This window comes from Stegostoma tigrinum, chromosome 24 (genome assembly GCF_030684315.1).
Source record: "Stegostoma tigrinum isolate sSteTig4 chromosome 24, sSteTig4.hap1, whole genome shotgun sequence".
Classification (NCBI taxonomy): domain Eukaryota; kingdom Metazoa; phylum Chordata; class Chondrichthyes; order Orectolobiformes; family Stegostomatidae; genus Stegostoma; species Stegostoma tigrinum.
The window spans coordinates 36,733,441-36,747,281 of record NC_081377.1 but is presented as its reverse complement, the minus strand read 5'-3'; the positions used below and the strand labels follow the sequence as shown (position 1 = coordinate 36,747,281).

At 43.8% G+C, this 13,841-nt stretch overlaps 1 protein-coding gene across 3 annotated transcripts in view; it reads right to left on the bottom strand.

The window, feature by feature from the left end:
- Positions 1-8,874: 8,874 nt before the first annotated feature.
- The window catches only part of tmem30b (transmembrane protein 30B), a 31,418-nt gene continuing 26,451 nt past the window's right edge, over positions 8,875-13,841 (bottom strand). For all 3 annotated transcript variants that reach the window (XM_048558300.2, XM_048558299.2, XM_048558298.2), the window contains exons 7-8: positions 12,826-13,014; positions 8,875-9,430 (exon numbers count right to left, since the gene is read on the bottom strand). In XM_048558300.2, the coding sequence (XP_048414257.1) occupies positions 9,243-9,430; positions 12,826-13,014 (377 nt within the window). In that variant the 3' untranslated portion in view covers positions 8,875-9,242. The remainder of the gene's footprint in view (positions 9,431-12,825; positions 13,015-13,841) is intronic.

Here is a 13,841-nt window from a genome sequence, read left to right as displayed (position 1 = left end):
AGAGAAAAACTGCTGAGGAAATAACAAACAAATCTAAACTGGCAAGTTGGGAGAAAAATACACGTCGAAGAGGGATTAGAGTATGTGATCATGAGGGAAACCTTATGTCGTGGGAGGTGTTGAAGCAGCAGTGTGGGGAGGAAAGCAGAACAGGAAAGATTGAGAAAGGAAGTGCAGAATAAAGAATTAGGGGTGAAATGCCAGGCTGAATTACTGTACGGAAATAAAAAGGAGGTACCTCCTGACATATCTGGCTTGCCGCTGTTGTTCCAAAGTAATGACATAAATAAGTAAGACAAGGAGGACTGGAGAAGGAAGTAGGCAACTTAAAATAAAGTGTTACATGCAATGCAGATTGTGTGATACATTAGACCATGCAGAAATTCTGCCAATACTGAGTTGCAGATCTGATGAATTGGCTTAAACTCCCTGGTAACAATGTAGAGATTTAGCTGGGTTAGAAGTGCCTTATAATACAGCATCAAGGGGCTATTTCCTAGCAGAAGTTATTTTAAAAGAATAGAGTAACCTGCCTTTGGATCCTTCAAACATGACAAGCATGCCAGATATTGTCACCGACTCGGAAAAACAATTATGGAAGACGCATGGATGTTCACATTCTGCATCCTCAGGCCACTGGGTCACTCCAGTTGGCCAAGTGTACACCTAATGCTTTGTTACCAATGCTTATTGACTGGTCAAGGAGTGCGGTGCATAACAGGAAAACACTCTTGCCAGGTGGTCTGTTTGAGTGCATTCAGCTTGATTTTATTGATTTGCCATGTGTACATTGCTGTAAGTATTGTCTTGTTACTGTTGATGTATTTACTAGATAGATTGAAGCCTTTCCAACCACTAATAACAAAGCCTCGACAGTGGTAAAATTACTACTGACATAAAATATACCAAGGTTCGGAGTTGGTTCAGACAATGGCCCCCACTTTGGGGATATTGATGATGACAATATGCCCTCATTTTGGGATCCACCACCACCCTCATTGCACGTATCGCCCTCAGGCTGCGGAGCTTGCAGAATGTTGTAACCAGACTTTGAACACTAAAGTTGCCAAATTGACTTCTGCAACCGGTCTCTCCTGGGTTCAGTTGTTGCCTCCGGTCTTATTCCACCTGTGTTGCACTCCCGCGGGCAAACCCCAGCCGAAATCATTTACGGTCAAGCTTTCCGGGAATGATGCCCCTTCCCCTGTTCATTTCCACTACGTGACTGAAGACACGTCCTCCTATATTCTTACTATGACTAAAATTTTGCGAGGGCTTCACTCCCAGGTCCGTGCTGCTTAGGAGAACCTCCACTCCCTTGACACTGTTCAGACTGTTGAACCTGGCTCATTCGTTCTCATCAAGAATTGGATGCACTGCAGCCTCCAACCTCGATGGGAAGGGCCCTTCCAGGTTCTCCTCACCATCCCTACTGCTGCTAAGGCCGCCGGGCACTTTGACTGAGTTCACCTCCATCATTGCTAGAGCACCAGTCGAGCCCCTTCCGAAGGGGGAGATAAAGGAGATGGAGATGATGAGGAACTGGGGAAGGAACTGGAATCAGTTGGTAACAAACCAGGCTCCCAGGTTACAAGCAAAACTGCATGTTTCGAATAGTAATTCTTCTTTTGTTTTAGATATCCTAATCCTTGCTCCAGGATGACCAGAAGGAATCACCCGGCCATTCTAGGTACTCCTGCAAACACTACCAGCAGCCAAAGTCCAGAGGACAGAGCCGCTGGATTCACCCGAGTGATTGTAAACGATGGGCCCCTAAAAAAGGATTAAAGACTGCTATTGGATTTTCCATTGTCATGGCCATCTTTACGGCATTATGCCTAAAGGACAATTTGATTTTTTAAGGCTCATATCTTTTTATATGGTAAGCACACTGTGTGTTACCCACTTGCCCTGTCAGTAGAGGCATTATTTGGAGCCACCCCTGGATGGACCCCCTTTGATTTATACACGACTAGCACCTCATGTGTAGGCCAGACTGGTACATACCAAAAGTATTCACAAGAGATGTGTAGAGCTGATAAACTCAAACAGGACACAGTCCCACAATCGTATAGGAACTCGAGGAAAGAACAGCACATGTTTGAACCTGCTAAGTTACCCGCTTTGCTTTTCTGGGCAGGGATGGGGGTGCACATACGCTCCAGTCCACAATGACACCTCCTGTGCACAGACGCAGTGCTCCTGCCAACATTGCCAAGCGAACAAAGGCTTGTTTATGTGCACTTGCGATGAACACAGATGTCTTAATATAACTGCCGGTAGAATTTAATTGTGGGCAATGTAACTGCACACGTCAGTTCAGCCACCTGGACGTATCCATTTGATACCCACCAACTGGTGGGATCAGGCGGAGACTCCAGCCAGCCGGAGAACTGGTGGGACAAACAATTCACGCAGGAAAATAATCAGGAGGTCAAATGCTAATCGAGTTAAGAAAGATTGTGTGTTCCTCCTTAATGGGGCATACACGACAGCCACCCCGACCCTTCCAGTCCTCTTTGCAGTTGGTACTATCGGACCACCTACTGTCCCATGCCCCGAGCGAGGACATACCCGTGGGAAGATAGTGGCCTGAACCATTAGCGCACAATTTTATGCCGACTGGGAGGACCCAGTCACACTGGGGTCCTCGCATCCCGGTCTCTAGGGGGAATCACCGGGAGTCAGTGTTAATAATAGGAATTACCTTATTTGTAGATTAACCATCGTCCTCCTTGGAGGCAGAGCAGTATTGGCAGGCCCTGGCGCCCATCTGCTTGGACTGACCTAATCTATGCTCTCCCGCCCAATGGTGTGGTCATGGAATGACCAAAGCGGGGAGATGAGAATCTGAAACTTGGATAGAGGCACAAGATGGCTGCTTGGTGCAAGTTAGCAACAAAATGGCTTCTAGCCTGGGAACTGTAAATTCTGCTACAGCTGCTCTTTTAGCCTGGGAACTCTGAGTTTTGCTAGAGCTGCATAAATAACGCAGTAATAATAAGATAATACAATACTAACCATTCTATTAAGATAATACAGTACTAACCATTCTAGCTGACCTTCGGTAGCAAATGTTATGGCGCTATATGGCGAGACAAAAAGTAACCTAAGCATTGTGACGTAAGTTGTTTACCAGTTAATACTATTGGATTATGTAACTGTCAATGAAGCAATATCATGTATTGATTGGTAACTGTTTGAACACACTATGCGATCACTCCATGTACCCTGTTTTAAGAAAAGTATAAAAATGTCTTTGTATTAAGTTGTGTGTGCAGCTCCTCCGAGGAATACAGAAGTGCTCGAATTCTGTAATTTCTGGATGATTTGTACCCGGCCGTATGATGAAATAAAGAGTAAAGTCTTAAACAACCAGACCGACTGCGAGTGTTCATTGACTGATCACGGAATTGAGACACCCCACTGGGGGGTCAAGATTTACAGCCATTGCTCATTCATTCATTCCAAAATAAATTTAGAAGAGTCACAAGCGCATAGCTCCAAAACCCAACCATATCATAGATTCTGGGTGTCTTTGTACTCCTAGGAAAACAAAATGAACTTTAAAACTAAACTAATCAATCAACCCAGGAGTTAGTTCTTAAAAAGGCCTAATGCCCCTTTATACCTTTAATAAAGAATGTAAAAAGCCACTTAAATGGACAATAGCTACAATCAAATTCTCAACAGAAACTTCAAATTTAATTTAAACAAAAACTGGAAGAACTGGGCATGCTGGAAATCAGAAACAAAAACAGAAATTGCTGGAAAAACTCAGCAGGTCCAAGAGCATCTGTAGAGAGAAATCAGAGCTAATGTCTTCTGCATAGAAGGGAAGGGAAGTAAGGAGTAAACAATGGGTGGTGATAGAGCCCAAAGAGAGCAAAGGACAGCTGCACAGACAAAAGGAGTGGCTAATGATTAGGCTTGGAGGATGAGTAGCCATTAATGGGGACTGTTAGTAGTTAACAATGGGTTGTATGTAAGAGCAGATTATGTGATAACAAGGCCTAGAATGTGGGGTTGGGATAAGACCATGGAAGAAGCTCAAGCTCTATAGTTGTTGAATTCAATAGAGTCCAAAAGGCAGGAAGTGAGATGCTGCACTGAGCTTCACTGCAGTAAGCTTGAGACAGAGATGTTGGCCAGGGAACAAGGTGTTGTGTGGCAGTGGCAGTTTTTAAGTTTTACATGGCAGTTTAAATTAAACTTGGAGTCTGGAAATAATGGACTTCACCCACTGGTCTTGGAGGACCTTGAGTGTGCCAGAAGGCAGCATGTGCTCCCTTTCAAGGACCCCCAGTGCAAGGGCATAACCATAGAAATGGGACATGCAGTTGGGTACAAAACCACTCTCCATGGCCAGCTGCTTAGATCTATTTATGGCAGCCTTGGCCAGACCCAGGGACTGATCCAGGAGGAAATGCTCCAAACTACAGAACTTTAATAACTGTTCATACATTGAAAGAACCTGCAATTACTCATCTGGAATAAACTATTAAAGGACAAGGGCAAACTTACACAGGAATTTAATTAAGCATGTCTGGGAAAAGGAGGAGTCAAGGCTACATGAACAAACCTGTTTTAAACAACTTGATAACTCTCTGCTTTATGCCACAAGGACAAAATTGTGCCCTGCAGAAGAATTTAGAGTTAATTACAGGAATGTTGTGTCTTCAAACAGTCAATGTTAAATTGAACAAGGAAGCTACTTCTGATAAGAAGGCAAGCTGCAGACTTGTGATATTGGGAATGAAAGAATCTAAAAAGATCAATAATATCACACCACAAAGTTGAAAGAGAGAAAACTGTATAAAAATTCTCAGGCTTCCTCAGGAGCAGAACTTTTAAAGAGCAACACTTTACAGTGATCGATACTTTGACATAGGCAGAACTGTTGGTTGGAATCATGTCAAAATTCCACCATTAATTGGATAATAGCCAACTTTCATGGTGAGGCGTAACTTGCTTATTTGTGGGGTCTTACTTTGATTGTTATATGCAATAAACTTTAAGTCATTGCTTCTGAGATTTCTTTATATGTAGCTGAATTAAAGGTAGTTGGTAATTTACCTATAGTGGGGCTGAAGTGCACTAAGCAGCAATCCTTTCAAATGATGTAAAAGAAAGGAGGTCGCTACCACAAACATATGCTCCTCGTAGCTGCAGAAAATGCAGGTGGCCTGGGGAGTTGGTGAGCCACACCAAATCTCTACCACACAGGATAGCTGCATGCAACATCTACCACACCGGGTCAGTAATGGTAGAGGGGAAGACTCCCAAACAGACAGCTTCCTACTGGAGGTTCCTGCTACATCCATGAAACAGGATGGATCACTGCAGCATGTTCAGATGGTTAATGAAGGTGATGAAATGTATGGTACTGACAGCAGCCTATATGAAAAACCCCCTCTGCACCAAAGTAAAAGTTGGGGGAAGGGATTTCAATGATATGGCTCAAATTATGAGATGCAGGTTTCCAAGGGAGGATTTTTCAAAATTTTTTTTTTTCTTTATTCACTAACAGGATGAGAGCATCGCTGACCAGGCAGTATCTAATGCCCATCCCTAATTGCCCAGAAGGCAGTTAAGAGTCAACCACTTTGCTGTGGGTCTGGAGTCACATGTAGGCCAGACCAGGTAAGGATGGCAGTTACTTTCCCTAAAGGACATCAGTGAATCAGATGGGGCCAATGTGAAAGGCCACCTGAATGACAGTCAGGTCAGACCAGAATTTGCTTGCTTGGGCACGGTGTCTTTTCATTTTCTCCCTACTTTTTGAAAATTGAAATCAATCTGTTTAGACATATTGAGGTGGGACTTGAAACCATACATTCTCGCCCAGCGGAATGGACACTACCACCATATTCTCTGAATCATATCTCTTTACTGAGGCTCAAGACTTTCTTCTAATCAAGCTGTTTAGAGTTGTTAGGTACATCTCCAGAGCAGGTGGGAATCAAACCTGGGCACCTGGCTGAGAGGTACCCACCACTAGAGGCCTATATGTGCCCAAGTGATATATCAATGTAAGTCAACCACCTTGAAACATAATTAATATACAATAAGCAACAGACCATCTAAGGCCCTAAAACTCCATCCAAGTGAAAGTGATTTTTCTACTTCTTTCAATCCAATATATTGTTGCTCAGGATTACACTAGGGAGGCCAAACGAAGGCGAGCTGACTGCTTTGTGGAACACCTCCATTCAGACAGCAAGTACAGAGCTTCAAACTGTTTGAACCCAGCACCTCACTCAGTCTCTGACATCTGTGTCTTTGGCCTGTTCCAGTGAAGCTCACTGCAAGCGTGAGGTACAATCGCTCAGGATAGATTCAACACAGCATTCAATGTCAGACCCCAACACTGGCCTCAGTTTTATTCTGTGAAGCTGGATGAACACAGCAGGCCAAGCAGCATCTCAGGAGCACAAAAGCTGATGTTTCGAGCCTAGACCCTTCATCAGAGGGGGATGGGGAGAGGGTTCTGGAATAAATAGGGAGAGAGGGGGAGGCGGACCGAAGATGGAGAGAAAAAAAGATAGGTGGAGAGGAGAGTATAGGTGGGGAGGTAGGGAGGGGATAGGTCAGTCCAGGGAAGACGGACAGGTCAAGCAGGTGCCATGAGGTTAGTAGGTAGGAAATGGAGGTGCGGCTTGGGGTGGGAGGAAGGGATGGGTGAGAGGAAGAACAGGTTAGGGAGGCAGAGACAGGCTGGGCTGGTTTTGGGATACAGTGGGGGGAGGGGACAAAAAGGGCTGGTTTTGGGATGCGGTGGGGGAAGGGGAGATTTTGAAGCTGGTGAAGTCCACATTGATACCATTGGGCTGCAGGGTTCCCAAGTGGAATATGAGTTGCTGTTCCTGCAACCTTTGGGTGGCATCATTGTGGCACTGCAGGAGGCCCATGATGGACATGTCATCTAAAGAATGGGAGGGGGAGTTGAAATGGTTCGCGACTGGGAGGTGCAGTTGTTTATTGCGAACCGAGCGGACGTGTTCTGCAAAGCGGTCCCCAAGCCTCCGCTTGGTTTCCCCAATGGAGAGGAAGCCACACTGGGTACAATGGATACGGTATACCACATTGGCAGATGTGCAGGTGAACCTCTGCTTAACGTGGAAAGTCATCTTGGGGCCTGGGATGGGGGTGAGGGAGGAGGTGTGGGGGGAAGTGTAGCAGTTCCTGCGGTTGCAGGGGAAGGTGCCGGGTGCGCTAATTGAGACCACTCTCTCCGTGGCTCCCTTGTTCGCTCCACACTGCCCTCCAACCCCACCACACCCGGCACCTTCCCCTGCAACCGCAGGAACTGCTACACTTGCCCCCACACCTCCTCCCTCACCCCTATCCCCCCCTATCCCAGGCCCCAAGATGACTTTCCACATTAAGCAGAGGTTCACCTGCACATCTGCCAATGTGGTATACCGTATCCATTGTACCCAGTGTGGCTTCCTCTACATTGGGGAAACCAAGCGGAGGCTCGGGGACCGCTTTGCAGAACACCTCCGCTCGGTTCGCAATAAACAACAGCACCTCCCAGTCGCGAATCATTTCAACTCCCCCTCCCATTGTTTAGATGGCATGTCCATCATGGGCCTCCTGCAGTGCCACAATGATGCCACCCAAAGGTTGCAGGAACAGCAACTCATATTCCACTTGGGAACCCTGCAGCCCAATGGTATCAATGTGGACTTCACCAGCTTCAAAATCTCCCCTTCCCCTACCGCATCCCAAAACCAGCCCAGTTCGTCCCCTCCCCCCACTGCATCACACAACCAGCCCAGCCTGTCTCTGCCTCCCTAACCTGTTCTTCCTCTCACCTATCCCTTCCTCCCACCCCAAGCCGCACCCCCATCTACCTACTAACCTCATCCCACCTCCTTGACCTGTCCGTCTTCCCTGGACTGACCTATCCCCTCCCTACCTCCGCACCTATACTCTCCTCTCCTCTCCATCTTCGGTCCACCTCCCCTCTCTCCCTATTTATTCCAGAACCTTCACCCCATCCCCCTCTCTGAAGGAGGGTCTAGGCCCGAAACGCCAGCTTTTGTGCTCCTGAGATGCTGCTTGGCCTGCTGTGTTCATCCAGCTTCACACTTTGTTATCTTGGATTCTCCAGCATCTGCAGTTCCCATATCTCAGTTTTATTCTGCGGTCTTTTCAGCTGGTTGGTTTGTTTTCCACTTAATTCTATATTATTTTACATTGCATTCAGAAGGCTACTAACCAGTCAGCCTTTCACACCACATCCAGGAACCTTTTTTTTAAACTATCCACAACACCTTTTTTCTCACTTTCCTCACCTGACTCTCCACACAACCAGTATCGCCTTTTCACCTGTTCAAAATCATTAATTTACTTTGTTCTGACAAAACAGGTCGCAAGCCTGAAACTTTACCGTTATCCTCAACAGAAGCTGCCTGACCTGCTGAGTATTTCCAGCCTCTTCCACTCTCATAGAAAGACATGTCTGCGCTTCAAGATCAGGATAGGTTTTAAAATTATCTTAATAATCGCAAGAAAAGAAATGGCAAAAACTGTTGCCACAATGAACTGATAAAATCTTTTTATCCGAAAAGCTCTGGTATTAAAGCTGGATCAGATTCCTAATGAACAAAATTCCAATTTGGTGAAAAGACATGAAGTATAACCTTATCATTGGAAATGCCAACCTAATGTCAACTAGACAAATCAGTGATTTTTGGTGTCTGTGTAAATGTGATGATGTTCTCTATTAGCAGAAAGCTCATCAGCCAATTTGATAAAAAGGGACTAAGATAATTTTAATGCTTAGAAAGCAATTTCATAATACATAAAATTGACAATTAAATGACAGCTATTAAAAAAGAATAGATCCAATGAGGTTAGAAAAAATTGTAAAATGGAGTTTTACTATAAAAGCATAATAAAACATATCAAATTAATTGATTATATCAAGCAGATTCACACAAGAAATCTTACTGCTGCAATCACTGGTACCCAAGTGATCACAATTTTAAAAACCATTTTCAATAACGCAGCACTAAATATTCCAACCTTTCATGGTGACAATAAATCTGTGAAATTAAAACAAGTGTATAAATCATTTGAGCTAGAGACAGCACAATACAAAATATTAAAAAAAGCTAAATTTCTGTACTTTGCCCAAGATTAATTTAGTAAGTGTAGAGTTAAGTTATAGTAAACACCCGTAGTTTTTGAAACAAATTCTCAGTAAGCTTCACAGGTATTGCATTGTGTGATCATTCCACTTTGCGAATGTTCTGTCCTTGATATTTAATGTAGACTATGAACATTATTATTCCTGTAATAATGCAGGCACTGCCACACACAAGGTAGGCAATCCCTAGGAATGGGTTTCTCCCACCCATCCAGGATATGGTGCTAAAGGTCACTCGTTTCTGTCCGTTGAAACTTAACACTGGATAATCTGAACATAGAGTTAAGGAGTAACAGAATAAATGATTTCCAACAAGAAAGAGTGAGGCATTACAATAAAACTGTGTTCATTCATCATCATTCATGTTAGTCATCCATTTACTAAAGCAGGAGTCAGACAGACTGCCAAAATTTCAATACAACTCCAGTCTGGTGTCTGTCCTGCCTAAGCATCCATGCTTACTTGGTCAAACTAGCTCTCCTCTTTCTAAACCTACCAAGTCGACCAATCAAACAACTAAATGAGTAACAATTAACAAGCACTGCCTACTAGGAGCAGTGCAACAATAACAAAGGTGGGTAGGGAAAGAGAGGTGGGTTAAATCAAAATGGTGTTGGAGGAGGAGATAATGCACAAAAAGTCTTTAATATATGCTCTAATGAGTATCAGCTACTACTCTAAAATCTCCAAATCCTGTCCTAGTTTATTCTTAAAAGGAACCATCCTTTACAACATTGTCAATAGGAAGTGAGCACTACTGGCCGCTCTCCAATTGCGTTTTATATGATAATGCCCTTCTGGAATCACCACAGTCTGCAAAGGGGTGGCACAATCACTTGTTCTGTGGGTGGTGCCAGGAGTTTCACCCAGGATCGATGAAGGAAGAAGAAAACATGTCCATGTCAGAATAGCGTGTGGGCTCTGATGGGAAGTCAGAAACGACAGGGAGTGAACTTATTGTAGTCAACTGATTTGATATATTTGTGCTCAAAGTGCTAGCACATTGGCATCTATTGTCCATCTCCAATTTCCCAAATGGCTAAGTTTCTTTGAAGAGCACAAACTAAAAGTCACTGCAAGTGTAATATCAGACTGGAGTCACATTTAAGTTACCTTACAGGGCTCTTGTGGCGCAGTGATAATCTGAGCCAAGAGATCCACGTTCAAGTCCTGGCTGCTCCAGAGGTATGTAATAACAACTGTACTGGTTGATTAGGAAAATATCTATAAAGATAAATTAGACAGGGATAACAGATTCCAAGTTCTTTTCAAAAATACACAAAAAATTTAAGTTTCAATTAGTTACAGTTCTCTGGTACCACTCCACAAATTAAAATTAATTTCAGTTTGTCTGAATGGGTTGGAATCCCAGGATTTGGGTGACTTCAACCTGTTTTCCAAGGAAAACGGCTCCTACAACTTGGATGGAAGTCTGTGCAACATAAAAAAGCATTGAAAGACTGTCAGGCTGATCAATGCACACCCTAGATGATGCAACTTTCTCAGGTGACTTACCAGTACTCCCAGACAAACCACAAACGGTTATTTCTGGAAAATGGAAGGTGGGAAAGCTTAATCTCACACTTTACAATGCTGCTCTTTCCTTATCAGTAGATTTACACAGTCTTGTAACACTTATTGGGCAGCAGAAAATTCCACTCTCATCAACATTACCCTCCAGCTTCTCGTTGGGAGATACCTTCCTTCAGTTCACTGGTTCAGTGTGGGAAACAAGCACTCTCTGTGGTTCCATCAGTTTTAAAGGGTGTATTTCTGGCTGTTACCTCCTCACTGAGTAACTTTCACAAATCACCAAGGCTTGAAACCGGGGTATAGAGAACAGAAAGCAAATGGTCAGCTGCCGCAAAGCCTTGTCTGAACAGCATACAGATTATTGGAGGATGACAAGACTAATTAAAATAAATATAAAATTCTGCAGATGCCAGAAATCTGAAATAGATAGACCCTGAGAAACTCAGCAGGTCTAGCATCACCTGTGGAGAGAGAAACAGAATTAACACTTCAAATCCAGTATGCCACTTCTTCAGAACGGAGACTTACTGGAATACTGGAAAAGACTGAGTTGAATGGGAGTTTGAGTTCGATTTTAATGCATGAAGCACAAGGACAAAGAGGAGATTGTGTGTGCTGTTTTAAAAAAGGGACTGAGGAATATTTGGGTTGAAAAGATTGCAGCACTGGCTGTTCTTTCCTCCAAGAGTAGATTCATGATGGACTAATTCATTTTGGATTTTGGGAGGAAGGTCTTAAAGCAAGGAAAATCCATTTTAGAATTAGACAACTGAATAATCGCACAGAACTTACAGCTGCCTTTCAGCCAAACTAATCAATGCTGGGATGTACGCTCTACATCAGCCTCTTCCCAATTTTCTTCAGGGGCCTTGGTTAGCACTGCTGCCTCACAGCACCAGGGATTCGATTCCACCCAAGGGTGACTGTCTATGTGGAGTTTGCACATTCTCCCCTTGTCTGAGTGGGTTTCTTCCAGGTGCTCCGGTTTCCTCCCACAATCCAAAGTTGTGCAGGCTAGATGGATTGATCGTGCTAAATTGCCCACAGTGTTCATGGGTGTGTGGGTTATGGGGGGATGGGTCTGGGTGGGATGGACTTGTTGTGCCGAGGGGCCTGTTTCCACACTGTAGGGATTCTATAAAGCGCATCAGCATAACTTTCTTCACCCTGATGTGCAGACTGACATTCCTCTTAAAGTCATCATGTCCAACATGTAGACTGTGATTACTGGTTGATGGCAGAAATTCAGTCAGTCTCACATAGTGCCCACATTCTCATGCTGTGTGCATGCCAATCATCATGTTACCGCATGGCCTCTTCTACAACCCGTTTGGCTACAGACAAATGTATATGTTCTTAACAGGCTTTGCCAGCTTGTTATGTTGTGTTTCAGTTTGGTCCAGATGGATTTGTTTTACAGTGACAGTGCAAACAAATGAGTAAGAAGTATACTCAGAACTGATGCCTGAAGCCAGTACTTTACAGTACTATAAACTAAGGAGGTTGTTCAGCCCATCATGTCTATGTGGAATCTTTGCAATAGCAGCACAGCTAGTCCCATGACTGCAGTTCCAACAACACTCAAAAAGGCTGACACCATCCAGAACAAAGCAGCCTGCTTGATTTGCACCAAAACCACAAATATTAACTCTCTCCATTGACATTCATCAGCAGAACAGTATATCATTTTCAAGACACAGTGCAGAAATTCACCAAGATTCCTTAGACAGTAGCTTTGTGGAAAATGATACATATCCAGTTTAAAGAAAAAAGGGCCAACCCAATTCCCAATCATTTGATACGGAGTGCCACTTTTCTCTGGACGAGCTTTATAAGCATTAGAAATTGTTTAAAAATAAAAAATCAGGGACATGCACGATGCTGACAATGTCGGCAGTTGGTAAGATTGAAATAGTCCAATCTTTTCCAATTGAATGTCGCAGTCAAAGGGTTACTTCGTCACCTGAATGAGCAGACAGCCACAATAGTTTTCAAAGCCGAACCCCAATGCACACACGTGGTGCAGCGAAACAACAGAATTAAATAACTCACCTTGAACGTGACCGAGTTCATTTAGTTACTTTCTTGATCATGCTCTCTCCATACTTCCTACCTAAAAAATGCAAGGATACTGTAATGTATCTCCACGAAATAGTTTCCTGGCTGCAGCCCACCATCAATACGACGATAGGGTTTGCGAAATGTTGGCAAGGCTGCTGTCCTCATCCAAACAATAAAATCTTCATTGATGAAGCCATTATTCTCTGGTTTCATGTCTAGCTCATAGGCTGGCCTGGGCCAGTTGTTAGGTTTTACAGTTCCTGTAATTAAGTGATTAAGTTCAATGAGAAAAAGGGGAAAGAAAGACACTTATTTAAAAAGACAGATGAAAGAAATGTTAGTGAAATGACATTGGTCCTCAGCAAGGTTTCCTCATCTGACCAGTTTAGTCAGTACTGTTTACTGACAATGCATGATGCAACTGTCCCTATCTGTATTCTGACATGACTTTATTTGAATAACATTTTCATTATGGGATGCTTCAAGGGGCAGCGTGGACATGTTGGGCCGAATGGCCTATTTTCACACTGTAGGGAATCTAATCTAATTAGAGTGCAAAAAAATAGTTTAAGCCCCAGATTAGAAAAATATACAGAGCTTTATAGGGCCATCTGCCATCTCGAGTTGTGCTAGAGCTTCGTATTGAATGAAACAACGCGCTAACTGGTTACATGGGGATGTGTGGTACCAACCAGACGGAACAATTAACTGTCGACTGACATTTCTTCCAGAGGTATTGATACTTCCCGGACCTGTTTGGATAACATTTCGGCTGGATTATACATGGAAAAATTAACAAAACCATCAACACATTTTCAGGTGGATAGTTTGATCACCCTCCCAAACTTTGTTTAATTTAGGTTCTGAGGGTTTAGTTTAGGAGCGAGAGTGTTAAGATCTCAAAGTTCTTCTCCATTCCATCCCAATCCCACACCCTCCAAACCACCCCCAATTGCCCCTCTACCCATCGTCTCGTAGGTAGAATTGGTGAGTGCCAGGATGAGGATCTGAGATGATGCTAGGACTGCCTCCCTACAGGCAGCCAAGTGAACAATGTGAAGGCCTGTTAAGACCTTTCTATTGGAGG